We start from the raw sequence: 13,656 nt of genomic DNA on the forward strand, positions 1-13,656 counted from the left end.
GAGCTAAAGTCATCAGCGCAATGGCACTCATGACAATGACAAGGAAATAGGTGAAGGGGGACAAGTTAAGTAGCCATCAACCCACAACGACTAACGGCTAATAGACAATAGATAAACGGATCACGGAGCCACCCAAGCCATCAGCGGCAATTGCAACGGGGATCGCCCAGCTGAAAGCAATCAGCAGAAGATTGAAAACCGGAGGATGGGCGATCCTGGAAACCCTCAACCAATGGCAGGGCAACACATGGGACAAAGGGGGGTGACGTGATCGAGAGCGAGGGGGCGCTGACCGGCGCGGGGTATTTAAACCCCGCACCGGCGCGCTCCTGTCACTCTCAGCTTTTTTCTAACAACGTTGTACCTATCCTGAAATAAACCAGAGCCTGCTTTGCAACCCAGTGTCTGAACGTTATTCAGAGGTAGGCAGCGCATGACAGGAGGGTAGCGTAGGAGACGTGCCTTCTCTGTTGCTGCTCCCACCCTTTGGAACAGCTTCTCCCCTGAGATTTAGTTGACCTTGATTGTGTTTCCTTTTCAAAAGGCATTAAGGACCTGTTCCCCACCCCCCACCCCGGCATTTGACAGTGGGAGTGGTATGTTCTGCTAGATGCATTTTCCCAGCACTTTGTGTTCATGTGTTTTTGTTTTGGGGTTAGATTTGTTTTATTTTGTTGTTTTTATTGAGTTGTTTATTAATGATGTATGCCAACCTGAGTTGTGTGAAGAGTGGGTGACTATATAAATTGATTCACAAATATTAATAATCCAATATATTTAATAAAAATGTATGTACATTTATTTTCTTATGACTGTGATTCCTTTGAGTTTTTAGCATGAACATATACTTAAATGCTAAATCTCCTAAATTGCAAAAGTGCTGACTAACTTGTATTATACTTCTCATAAGAGACTTATGTCCTGCTTTTCACAAAACATGTATTAAAATTTATCTACTTATTTATTTAACACTGTGGTGTTGGAGGAAAATTCTGAGAGTGCCTTGGACTGCAAGAAGATCAAACCAGTCCATACTCCAGGAAATAAAGCCAGACTGCTCACTTGAGGGAATGATATTAAAGGCAAAACTGAAATACTTTGGTCACATAATGAGAAGACAGGATACCCTGGAGAAGGTGCTGATGCTAGGGAGAGTGGAAGGCAAAAGGAGGAGGGGCCGACCAAGGGCAAGATGAATAGATGATATTCTAGAGGTGACGGACTCGTCCCTGGGGGAGCTGGGGGTGTTGATGACCAACAGGAAGCTCTGGTGTGGGCTGGTCCATGAAGTCACGAAGAGTCAGAAGCGACTAAATGAATATACAACAAAAATTATTTATCAAATTTGTCACCGCCCATCTCCTCCCACCAGAGGGACTCTGGGCGTTTTACAACAAAATAATCACAAAAACAATAAATATATAAAAATACACTATAAAAGAGTTACACATTGCTAATAAATATAAATAAAAGTAAAGTCCAGATGGCTATGATCTCATTTAGTCTTTGTGTAGAATGGGTACTTCAAGGCACTAGCCAACCCAAGCATGACTATTCTCCTCCCCACCACAGGCCAGGTGGCAGAGCCAGGTCTTCAAATTCCTCTGGAAGGCTAGTAGCGGTGGGGCTAACCTCACCACCTGGGGCAAGGTGTTCCAGAGGGTGGGCACTAATGAAGAGAAGGCCTGCCTCCTGGACCCCACCAATTCTCTTACCAATAGGGTCTGCAGCATGCCCTCTCTGCATGATTGGGTGAGATGGGTTGATGTAACAGGGAAGAGGCGGTCCCTTAGGTAGCCTGGTCCCATGCCATGTAGGGCTTAAAGGTGATAACCAACACCTTGAATTGGACCCGGAAGCAAACTGGTACCCAATGCAGTTTGTGCAGCAAAGGTGTTATATGTGCCCTTCTAGGGGCACCAAAAATAGCCTGCGTGGCTGCATTCTGGACCAGCTGAAGCTTCTGGATACTCTTCAAGGGTAGCCCCATGTAGAGCGCGTTGCAATAGTCTATATGGGAGATAACAAGGGCATGAGTGACCGTTCAAAGGCCTTCATGATCCAGGAAAGGGTGTAACTGGTGCACAACACAAAGCTGTGCAAAGGCCCTTCTGGCCATGGCTGCCACCTGCTCTTTGAGCAGGAGCCGTGAGTCCAAGAGGACCCCCAAGTTACGCACCGGGTCTGTCTGGGGCCGTGCAACCCTATCCAGAACCAAAGATGACAAAGTCCTGGATACGGAAGAGCCATTGACCCACAGCCACTCTGTCTTACCAGGGTTCAGTTGAAGCCTGTTGTTCCCCATCCAGACTCCTATAGCCCCCAGGGACTGAGAGAGGATGGTCACAGCATCACTTACTTAGGATGAAGTTAAACAATTGAGTATCATCGGCATCTTGATGATACCTCATCCCGTGGTGATGGATGATGTCACCCAGTGGTTTCATGTAGATGTTGGAGAGGAGAGGAGAGAGAGAACCGAGCCTTGCAGCACCCCACAACAGAGGGGTTGAAGGTCAGATCTCTCACTCCCTATCACCACCGATTGGGACTGGCCCTGGAGGAAGGAGGTGAACCAATGCAAAACCATGTCACCCACCCCCAACTCCCTGAGCCTCCCCAAAAGGATACCATGGTTGATGGTATCAAAAACTGCTGAGAGGTCAAGAAGAGCAAGGATGGATGCACTGCCACCATCCTGCTCCCACCAGAGATCATCCATAAGTGCGACCAATGCCGTTTCCATTCCATATCCAGGCCTGAAACCTGACTGAAAGGGGTCTACATAATCTGTTTCATCTAGAACCCTCTGGAGCTGCAACGCTACCACTTTCTCAACCACTTTCCCCAAATAGGGGAGGTGGGAGACTGGATGAAAGTTGTCCAATGTAGTAGGGTCCAGCGATGGTTTCTTGAGGAGGGGCTGTACCAACGCCTCCTTAAAGACAGTTGGAAGCACCCCCTCCCTCAAGGATGTATTAACCATTGCCTAGACCCAACCACACATCACCTCCCAAGCTGTTTTCACCATCCAGGAGGGACATGGGTCTAGATGAGAAGTGGTGGCATTTACTGTCTGGAGGATCCTGTCCACTTCCTCATATATTAAAATGGAAGATATTAGTGTGCCTTTTTGGTTAAATTTTTGATATTTCAGGGGGACAAGTAGAATCTTGCTTTGTTTTCAACCACCCTTTGTTATCATAGTGTTCTTTAGACAATAGGAAATCTCTGATCTTCTGATCATTGCTGTATGAGAATGCTGTTTTTAAGCAAAAGAAGAAGCACCTCTTAAATTCCCCATCATCCCATATTGATTTGATTTTTATCTGTCCTCTGAGGAAAATCACCCAAATAATTTTCCTCTGTTTTCATAAACTACAAACAGCCCCATGAAAATATGTGTATAATAATTTTCAATGGAACACTAAGTTTTTTGTCTCTGAAGGCACATTCTTACCTGGGACATGATGGACTGGCTACAGTAACTCATGCCCTTATCACCACCCAGTTAGACTACTGTAATGTGCTGTACTTGGGGCTTCCCTTAAAGAGTATTTGGAAAGTATGTAACATTTTATATTCACTGTCAGAACTTTAGTGTAGCATAAACTCTGCTGTCTTATTTGCATATAAATAATGTTTTCTGTTTAATTTTTGCTCATATTTATTTTTAAAAAAATCTTCTGCATCTACTTTTTCTACATGTTCCCTTTATTGTTCATAGAACCCCAAGGATTGTAGCAAAGCCAAGAAACTAGTATGCAATATCAACAAAGGATGTGGTTATGGTTGTCAACTTCATCACGTGGTCTACTGCTTCATGATAGCATATGGCACTGAAAGGACACTGATTTTGGAATCTCAGAATTGGCGCTATGCAACTGGAGGCTGGGAGACTGTTTTTAGGCCAGTGAGTGAGACATGTACTGATAGATCAGGAAGTACTACTGGACATTGGTCAGGTAAGTGTCATAGATGTACACAGTTATTTATCTTCATTGTATAATAGATAGGTTAAGAGAGAATTTTTTTATCAACTATTTCAGTAACAGAGAAGTTGAGGAAACACATTATACCTCTCTATTGTAGCTGTAAGGTACCAGATATTTTTATTTTGAAATGAAGAATTAGAAATGGAGAAAAATAACATGAATGTTATTATGAAGTATAGGCATTTCTCTGAATTTTCCATATTTTTATTGGTTGACTAGATAAGTCTACCAGAAGGTCAGGTGAGTAACACAGACCATTTTGCTTCTTTTTTATTCTACATAACCTTCCCAATTTTCTGGGAAGACCCCATTTAAACTATTGATTTGATGGTGATTTGTATGTACCCCCTAAAATTTACATAGTTATATTTTTGGGAGACAGGGAAACACTTTTTCATAATTAAAAGTAATCCCCAAACAAGAGTGAATGAAGACATTTTAGCAAAGGCTATTCTGAGTACATGGTATGAGATCCTGCTCTAGGAAATTGATTTTTCCAAAGGAGTATGACTGAAACTGTCATTATTAGAAAGTGGACCTGTCAGTCACCCAAGAGGACTCCTTTCCCTCTTGCTATCTTAATTTTTACAAATAAATGAAAACAGTGAAATAGGTTTTGTTCACAAAATGTCTGCAAACATTTTGCAAATTCTCTGATATTGCAAAGTCATAGTTTGATATTGATTTCTTGGATGGAGATACTATTTGTTTCATAGATTCATAGATTTCAGCCCAGAGGAGTGTGATTTGGCTAAGCTTAATGAGTTAGTTCTCAATCTTGTTACTGATGCATTATTATTACCAAATATTCCCCAGAACAGACATATAAGACATAGGATATAAAAACATAATTATATTTTTGATATGTGCAGATAACATACCAATTTCCCAGGTAAAGATGCAGTTGCTTTTAGGAGTAGCAAACAGATACTGCTATGCAATCTGAAGCCCCTTTCTGCCTTTGAATCTGAAGTGTTGTACAACTCTTCCCATTCTATTATTGACTGGAAGTTCATCCCACATACAATAAATGTCATTGTGAAAGGGTGAAGTATTCCTTTTTCATTTTTGTCCCAAGTTAAAGAGATATACCTGCTTGAACCTGGTATTTGGTGTACCTTTTACTAATGTAGTTTGTGTGTGTGAATCTGTTATGCTTTTTTCCCTTCAGTGTGGAATGAGCAATATACAAGTACTCTTCCATTGGCTTTCAGGAGCCATTGCAAGAGAATAAAAAGAATTTCATAACACTGTAAATGTACTAGCTAGACCACAAAGTTTAAATGTCCTGCAAAATGTATAGATGGTTTCCTGATGGTCTATATATGGTTTTTGGTTAGAAGTGATTGAATATAATTAACCGTCTTACAAAGGTATCTCATAAAAGTAAAGGTCTGTATAGGCTGCTGCTCTAATTTTGGTGTGTTGGATAAACTGAGGAGGCTTTCATTATTTGTTCATGCCATCTGAGGATAAGATGTATTATGCCGCTGAATAATATGACTGGTAACCATCTGTATCACCAATAGCATTAGGATAATCTTCAACATCATTTTTGGTCTTATTGAAGAGAGGTATTCGATATGTTTGCTGATATTCAAAAGGCATCCAAATGAAGCATCTTTCTAATACATCTTTATCAAAACAAAATTTAGTAAAAACATTGAAGATTTTAACTATAGAGAGCTGTTTTATATATAAAGAGCTTAAAAGGAGTAACAACAACAACATACTAAATTTATATGCCACTTTACTCCCAGCAACAACTTTGGGCGGTGTACAATTGTTAAAAACATTTAAAAATAAAAAATACAAGAACACACAAAAACAGCACAAGACAAAAGAACAACAATGGGCAAAGAAAACAAACCTGGAGGAGAACAGAAAGCAAGAAAGGGGCATCAGTTGCCTTTGCCAAAGGCCTGGGCAAAGAGCCAGGTCTTTAGGACCCTTTGAAATACCAGTAGGGGAGAGCTGTTCGAATAATGTAGAAATCAGTTTAGTAAGGATTAGAGCCAGTCTTCTGCTGAGGAGAGGACTGTGATCAGTTCCAACAGTCTCCTCCCCAGTCCAGTACTGCAGTCTAGGCCCCTATGTGCTGCTCTGGAGGCTTGGCGGATTTTTTGGAACACAGAAAACGGGGGGTGGGGGAGGTTCCATAAGCAATTACTGCCCCATTCCCTTTCTTCAGTAATAAGCCCATGCTGTATGCCAGGCCCTGCATTCAAGAGGATCCAGCCCAGAATACAGAAGTCTGCTGAATATAATAAGCAATTACTATAAACAACAACATGATCTCATTTTCTGTGTTCCATTGTAAAAAAAAGTAAAGATACCAATATATTTTTAGATCTAACTATGACCAAGTTTCTTTTCTTCTTGGAATTCTCATTAGAAAAGTAGTACAGGGTAATCATCTGTATTACCAGATAGCTGACTAAAAAACAATTGCATTGATGACATTTGAAACATACATTTTTAATAGAGATCCAAATTTGCCTACATTTTAATTAGATGAATTGTTATTTTTTGGTATTAGTAAGGGGAGAGAACTAGCAGTCCAGAAAACTTTTTTCCCCCTATTCAAAGGAAAACAAAATATATGTAATTTATAACCATGTATTTTGAACCAGCTTGTAGTTTTTAAATAATCAGTTTGAATTCAAGACATTTAAGATATTTTTGGACTGGCTTTAGCTCTGCTTCTCTGAAACAGTACTTTCTGAACCGGTTTTCAGGTTTGTTTTCAGGTTCGGTTCGATTCCTTGAATTAGACTGCAGGATCCACCAAATGAAAAGCATCAACACATGTAAAGGTAGCTGGTACACATAGTTATATCTATATAATATATATAAATGGCATTTAATTTTACTAAGCTATCAGGGGTCCAGTTGACCTTTGATTAAATGAACAGGAAATAAACTCTGAAATGCTTAATTGGGCGAGATAACTTTTCAGTATTATTCCAAAAATACAGCATTGAAAACAACATATTGCTTATATTCTAAATCCCATATCTTACATTGATGTATATATGAAGACCACAGAATAGAGTTTTTTTTTAGTTTTGTATTCCCCAGCATTCCATTGGCTGTCAGGAATAAATTTTGTTTTAGTAGTTGATTCTGCTTCCTGTTGACACAAGAACTAAAATCCCACATGCTACAAACTTGCAACTCTAATTCTTACTTACAGTATAATGTTCTTCTGGAAGACAATCAAAGAAAAAAGTTATTGAGATACACAGGACCTCCTTCATTATTTACTGAGGGTTCAGTATTTAACCTAGTACTTTTTGGTTCTTGTTTAAGCTTTGTTATGAGTATCACATGTTATCTGTATACCGTAGTTACTGTTCTGTCTTGTTTTCTCTCAAAGTTTTCTTAGTAGTTTCTTTATTGGACTATGTTATAGGAATGTGCTATCAGTAGGATTTTTTCTGTGTTAAATTGGAGTAGTTTGGAAATCAAACAGTAGCTTTTTTTCCCATTACACCTTCAGGAAACTGATTTTTTGCTCCTGCTTCCAAAATAATGTGCAGTTTAGATATGACATAATTGAGCAACATAGTCCTTTGATGACTTTTAAGGGTCGGGGATGGTGATGGTTTAACTACAACTGGAATGTTTGGACTTTGAGTTAACTAAAAAGGCTATTTATCATCTTCCCTCTCCTGGGTATACCAAATTTCCTATACTGAGGATATTTGCTGCTGTTGTTGTTTATTCGTTTAGTCGCTTCCGACTCTTCGTGACTTCATAGACCAGCCCACGCCAGAGCTTCCTGTCGGTCGTCACCAACCCAAGCTCCCCCAGGGACGAATCCATCACCTCTAGAATATCATCCATCCATCTTGCCCTTGGTCGGCCCCTCTTCTTTTTGCCTTCCACTCTCCCTAGCATCAGCATCTTCTCCAGGGTGACCTGTCTTCTCATTATGTGGCCAAAGTATTTCACTTTTGCCTTTAATATCATTCCCTCAAGTGAGCAGTCTGGCTTTATTTCCTGGAGGATGGACTGGTTTGATCTTCTGGCAGTCCAAGGCACTCTCAGAATTCTCCTCCAACACCACAGTTCAAAAGCACCGATCTTCCTTCGCTCATCCTTCCTTATGGTCCAGCTCTCGCAGCCATATGTTACTACGGGGAACACCATTGCTTTAACTATGCGGACCTTAAGTCCAGTCGTGTCCGACTCTAGGGGGCTTTTGCTTGTTAGAGGGGGAGAAACAGCCTTTTGCTGTTAGAGGGGGAGAAATACAGGTAGTCCTCAAGTTATGGCCATCCATTCAGTGACCTTTCAAAGTTACGGTGGTACTGAATGAATGGTACTTACGCCCGGTCCCCGAAGTTATGGCCACTGCAGCGCCCCTGCAGTCACATGATCAAACTTTGGGCACTTGGCAGCCCATGCACACTTTAAGGCTGCAGGGGTGCTTCAGCTCCCCCCCCCCACCTGTCCCCCTCCCCCATCTATGCCCTTCTGGCTGCCCTGCACAGCGGCACTCCTCAGCAGCGGCACTGGGCCTGAAGTAGAGACCCAGGGCCTTCAGCAGTCTCAGCTAGCTGCCACTGCCCCCAGGCCTCTACTTCAGCCCCAGCACCACTGCTGAAGAGTGCTGCCTCAAGCTTTGTGCCATGGCCAGCCACCCCAGCACCACAGTGCAAAGACCCAGCCGCCCCTGCCACCCTGCACTCTGTTCCCCGTCACCCTGCCAGCCTTGGCACCCTGCACTCCACTCTCCCTGTCACCCTGCCGGCCTGCCAGCCTTACTGCCCTGCATTCTGCTCACCCTGCTGGCCTGCCGGCCTCACCGCCCTGTGCTTGCTGGCCCTGCCATTCTCCAAATTGTGTAGGCTGTTCTCACAATACTTTGGAAAATCTTCGGAAAGCTTCTATTTGGAGAATGGCATGGCCAGCAAGCATAGGGCAGCAAAGCCGGCAGGTCCACCAGAGCACAGGATGGCAAGGCTGGCAGGGTGGCCGGGCAAGCGGAGCACAGGGCAGCAGGCTGGCAGGGCGAGCAAAGCGCAGAGAAGCAAGGCTGGCAGTGTGGTGAAGTGCAAGGCGGCCAAAATGGCAGAAATGGGGGAGAGATAGGTGGGTGGGGGTTGTTGAAGAGCAGGCAATCCCTTACCTTACTGAGGCTCGGGGCTGGGAGGGACCAAGCCTTATGTGGCTTGGATCGGGATAGGTCCTTGATTTGTTAACAAAGGCACAAGGGATTGCTGTAATTGCTGTTGCTAAGCATTGTGGTCATGTGATGTCATGCTTTACAACCACATCGCTTAGCGACAGAAATTCCAGTCCCAATTTCTTAGTTACTAAGAAATATCAGGATCATGCAAGCCATGGCATTCCCTGTGACACTCTATGGAAGTGAAAGTTGGACTTTGAAGAAACAGGATACAAAGTATTGATGCTTTTGAACTGGTGTTAGAGAAGATTCCTGTGGACAGCCAAGAAAACCAATGTGTCATCGAACAAATCAGCCCAGAGTTCTCAATCAAGGAACAAATTACCAGGCTTGAATTATCCTACTTTGGACACATTATGTGAAGACCTAGCTCTCTGGAGAAGGCTCTAATGCTGGGAAAGGTGGAAAGAAAGAGAAGAGGAGGATGATTAGCAGCAAGGTGGATGGACTCAGTTACAGTGGTGATGGGTGCACCATTGGAAGATCTGAGATTGTCATGGGGATTGTCATGGAGAAAATCTATGTGGCCGCTAAGAGTCAACAATGACTTGGTGGCACATACTTAATTCCATACTAAGAAATATGTAAACATTTTAGCAAGCTGTTACAACATGTATTTGCACTTTACTTGTATATTCATATAGTGGCATGCAAATTTTTATTTGGTTTGGGAAAAGCTGCACAAAACATTTTTTTTTCTGCACACAGCATGTCAGAAATTAGAGGGAACATTGCCTATATCTCTGTCATGACTTTTTGTGGGTTCTTTTTATAAGATTTTTCTGGAACACTTGGAAATCTGTACTTTGCTTATGGATGGCCTTATTTCCCTATCTCCAGGACTCAATTTAGGGTATGTATGTATGTATATATGAGTGTGTGTGTGTGTATGCATGTGTATGTGTGTGTATACATATACATATATGTATATATATATGTATACATATGCACACACAACACACACACATACACACACACAGCCCTTCTAAATTTAGTGCTGGAAGAAATGAAGATCTTACTTTCAACTGGAATATTTTGCATTATTTTTATAAAAAACCAAAATACATGCAATTGATCACATTGAGTGCTCTGAGTTGAAACAGCAGTTCACACAATAAAATTCACTTAATGCTGGACTTAAATAACGCTACAGAGCTTACAATTGCCATAAAAATATTTTATTTATTTATTTATTAATGCAATTTATCACCGCCCATCTCCCAAAAGGGACTCTGGGTGGTTTACAATAAAAGATAGATAAAAATATAAAACTATAAAACCCTATAATACAGATACAATAAATATAATAAAAACCTCAAAGGTTAAAAGTTCTTTATGATTTGCAGGCAGAACTGGGTCCTTCTAAGAAACTAACCATCCCCAGAAATGGCTACTCTCCCTCCCGCCCCAGGCATAATTACAAAACCAGGTCTTTAGCTGTTTCCTAAAGTCCAGGAGGGAGGGAACTAATCTCATTTCCAGGGGAAGGATATTCCAAAAGGCGGGTGCTATTGCAGAGAAGGCCCACCTCCTGGACCCCGCCAGATAGAATTCTCTTGCAGACGGGGTCCGTAGCATGCCCTCTCTACATGACCGGGTGGGACGGGCTGATGTGATGGGGAGGAGATGGTCCCTTAGGTAGCCTGGACCCGTGCCATGCAGGGCTTTAAAGGTGATAACCAACACCTTGAATTGGACCCGGAAGCATACTGGCAACCAATGCAGCTCATGGAGCAAAGGAGTGACATGTGTTGATCTTGGGAGACCCAAGATCGCCCGTGCAGCTGCATTTTGCACCAGCTGTAGCTTCTGGATACTCTTCAAGGGTAGCCCCGTGTAGAGCGCATTGCAGTAGTCTATATGGGAGATAACCAGTGCATGAGTGACCGTTCGAAGGGTCTCTCGCTCCAGGAAGGGGCGTAACTGGCGCACAACATGAAGTTGCACAAAGGCCCTCCTGGCCATGGCTGCCACCTGCTGTTCGAGCAGGAGCCGTGAGTCCAGGAGGACCCCCAAGTTACGCACTGGGTCTCTCTGGGGCAGTGCAACCCCATCCAGAACTAAAGATGACAATTTCCCAGAAATCGAGGAGCCATTAATCCACAGCCACTTTGTCTTCCCCGGGTTCAGCCGCAACCTGTTGTCCCCCATCCAGGCCCCCACAGCCCCCAGGCACTCGGAAAGGGTGGCCACAGCATCACTTACTTCACCCGGGATGGAGATGTATAATTGGGTATCATCTGCATATTGATGATACCTCACCCCGTAGTGGTGGATGATCTCGCCCAGTGGTTTTATGTAGATGTTAAAAAGGAGTGGAGAGAGTACCGAACCCTGCAGCACCACACAAAGGAGGGGCCATGGGCTGGATCTCTCGCTCCCTATCAACACCGACTGGGACCGACCCTGGAGGAAGGAGGTGAACCAGTGCAAAACTACACCGCCCACCCCCAACTCCGTAAGTCGGTGTCAGGCTCTGCCTGCTACCCAGTAAAACACAGACACTAGTGTAGGCTTTAGGTTCTGGTTTTATTTGAGTATAGAATGCATGCCCTTGGAAAAGCTGAGAGTGAGTGGAGCGCGCCGGAACGGGATTTAAATAGCCTGCGCCGGTCAGCGCTCCACCCCTCTTTCTCCGAGTGTGCCCCGAGCCCCGTTGGTTCTGTTGCCAGTAGGTGAGGGGTCGTGTAGCCCCTCCTGTGCCTCGGGTGTTTTCTTAATTGTTTTTCCCGGCCGGTGATGGGTCGTTGCTGGGCGATCCGGCTCGTAATCTTTCTGACAGTTCGGGCATGCCTCGTGGTCGGGTGTTGTCAATTACCTCCTTTGCAACATTGTATCTCTTCCTTCCGTGCCTCCAGCTAGAATCGATACTTTGTTGCCAGCACCCGTTGCTCTCTTTTGTTAGCTAGTTGCCTTTTTCCTTAATCCGCCTGGTGCTCATTTCTTTGTATTGTTATGTGAGCCGTTGTGATGTCACAAGCATCGCAACGGTGATCATGACAGTCGGTCCAGAAGGATACCATGGTCGATGGTATCGAAAGCCATTGAGAGGTCAAGAAGAGCAAGGATGGATGCACTGCCTCCATCTCGCTCCCACCAGAGGTCATCCATAAGTGTGACCAATGCCGTTTCCATCCCATAACTGGGCCTGAAACCTGACTGAAAGGGGTCTAGATAATCCATTTCATCCAGAATCCTCTGGAGCTGCAAAGCCACCACTTTCTCAACCACCTTCCCCAAAAAAGGGAGGTGGGAGACTGGGCGAAAATTGTCCAGTATAGTAGGGTCCAGCGATGGTTTCTTGAGGAGGGGGTGCACCAGCGCTTCCTTAAAGGCTGCTGGGAACACCCCCTCTCTCAAGGATGTGTTTACCATCTCCTGGACCCAGCCACATGTCACCTCTCGTGCTGCTTTCACCAGCCAGGAGGGGCATGGATCTAATTGGCACATGGTAGCATTTATAGTCCGAAGGATCCTGTCCACTTCCTTGGGTTCAACAGGATCGAACTGATCCCAGATAACCTGGTAAATACATTCCCTGGGTATCTCCTCGACTCTGTCTCACGCTTGGAGTCTAACTCGGTCCGGATCCGAGCGATTTTATCCTGCAGGTGCCACGAAAATTCCTCTGCACGGCCCTGTAGATGGAAGTCTGACTCCCCTTTCCCTAAAAGGGATCGGGTAATCTTAAACAGGGCTGCTGGGTGGCAATCTGTGGATGCAATAAGAGCGGAGAAGTACTGGCGCTTGGCTGCTCTTACCGCCACAAGGTAGGCCTTAATTGCGGCTCTAGCTTGTGTTCGGTTGGCTTCAGCTTTTGTCTTCCTCCAGCGGTGCTCTAGGCGTCTCTTAACGCTCTTCAAAACCCTGAGCTCCTCCGTAAACCACGGGGAATGCCGGGTTTGAGTGGGCAAGAGAGGCCGCACAGTCGCGATCCTGTCCAAGGCTCCGGCTGCCTCCCTCTTCCAGGCAGCAGCCAGGGCCTCCACTGGACCGTGCAGGAGAGACTCGGGTATAACCCCCAGCTCCCTCTGAAACCCAGCCGGGTCCATCAGTCGCCTGGGGCGGACCAGTCGAATGGGTCCTGCCTCCCTGTGGAGCGGGGCGGCACGAGAGAATCTCAAGGCCACCAGGGCACGATCCGACCATGACAAAAGGGAAAGCTGTAATTCTCTCCTCAGATCATCTTGCCACTGCTCTGACAAGAAAACTAGGTCCGGGGTGAGGCCACTATTTCTAGTCGGGTCCTGAATAATCTGGAACAGGCCCACGGCTGCCATGGTAGCCATGAACTCCTGGGCTGCTTCCGAGGCCCGCCCCAAGGAGGGCAGATTGAAGTCCCCCAACACCATAAACCTGGGAAACTCCACTGCCAAACCTAAGACAGACTCCAGCAACTCAGGCAGGGAGGTCGCTACACAGCAGGGAGGCTGGTACAGTAGCAGAACTCCCAACTGTTCAAGA

At 44.6% G+C, this 13,656-nt stretch overlaps 1 protein-coding gene across 4 annotated transcripts in view; it reads left to right on the plus strand.

Moving 5' to 3' along the window:
• The window catches only part of FUT8 (fucosyltransferase 8), a 119,671-nt gene that overhangs the window by 70,582 nt on the left and 35,433 nt on the right, over positions 1–13,656 (plus strand). For all 4 annotated transcript variants that reach the window (XM_063289762.1, XM_063289766.1, XM_063289763.1 and 1 more), the window contains one exon: positions 3,728–3,965. In XM_063289762.1, the coding sequence (XP_063145832.1) occupies positions 3,728–3,965 (238 nt within the window). The remainder of the gene's footprint in view (positions 1–3,727; positions 3,966–13,656) is intronic.

This window comes from Candoia aspera, chromosome 1, assembly GCF_035149785.1.
Source record: "Candoia aspera isolate rCanAsp1 chromosome 1, rCanAsp1.hap2, whole genome shotgun sequence".
Taxonomy (NCBI): Eukaryota; Metazoa; Chordata; class Lepidosauria; order Squamata; family Boidae; genus Candoia; species Candoia aspera.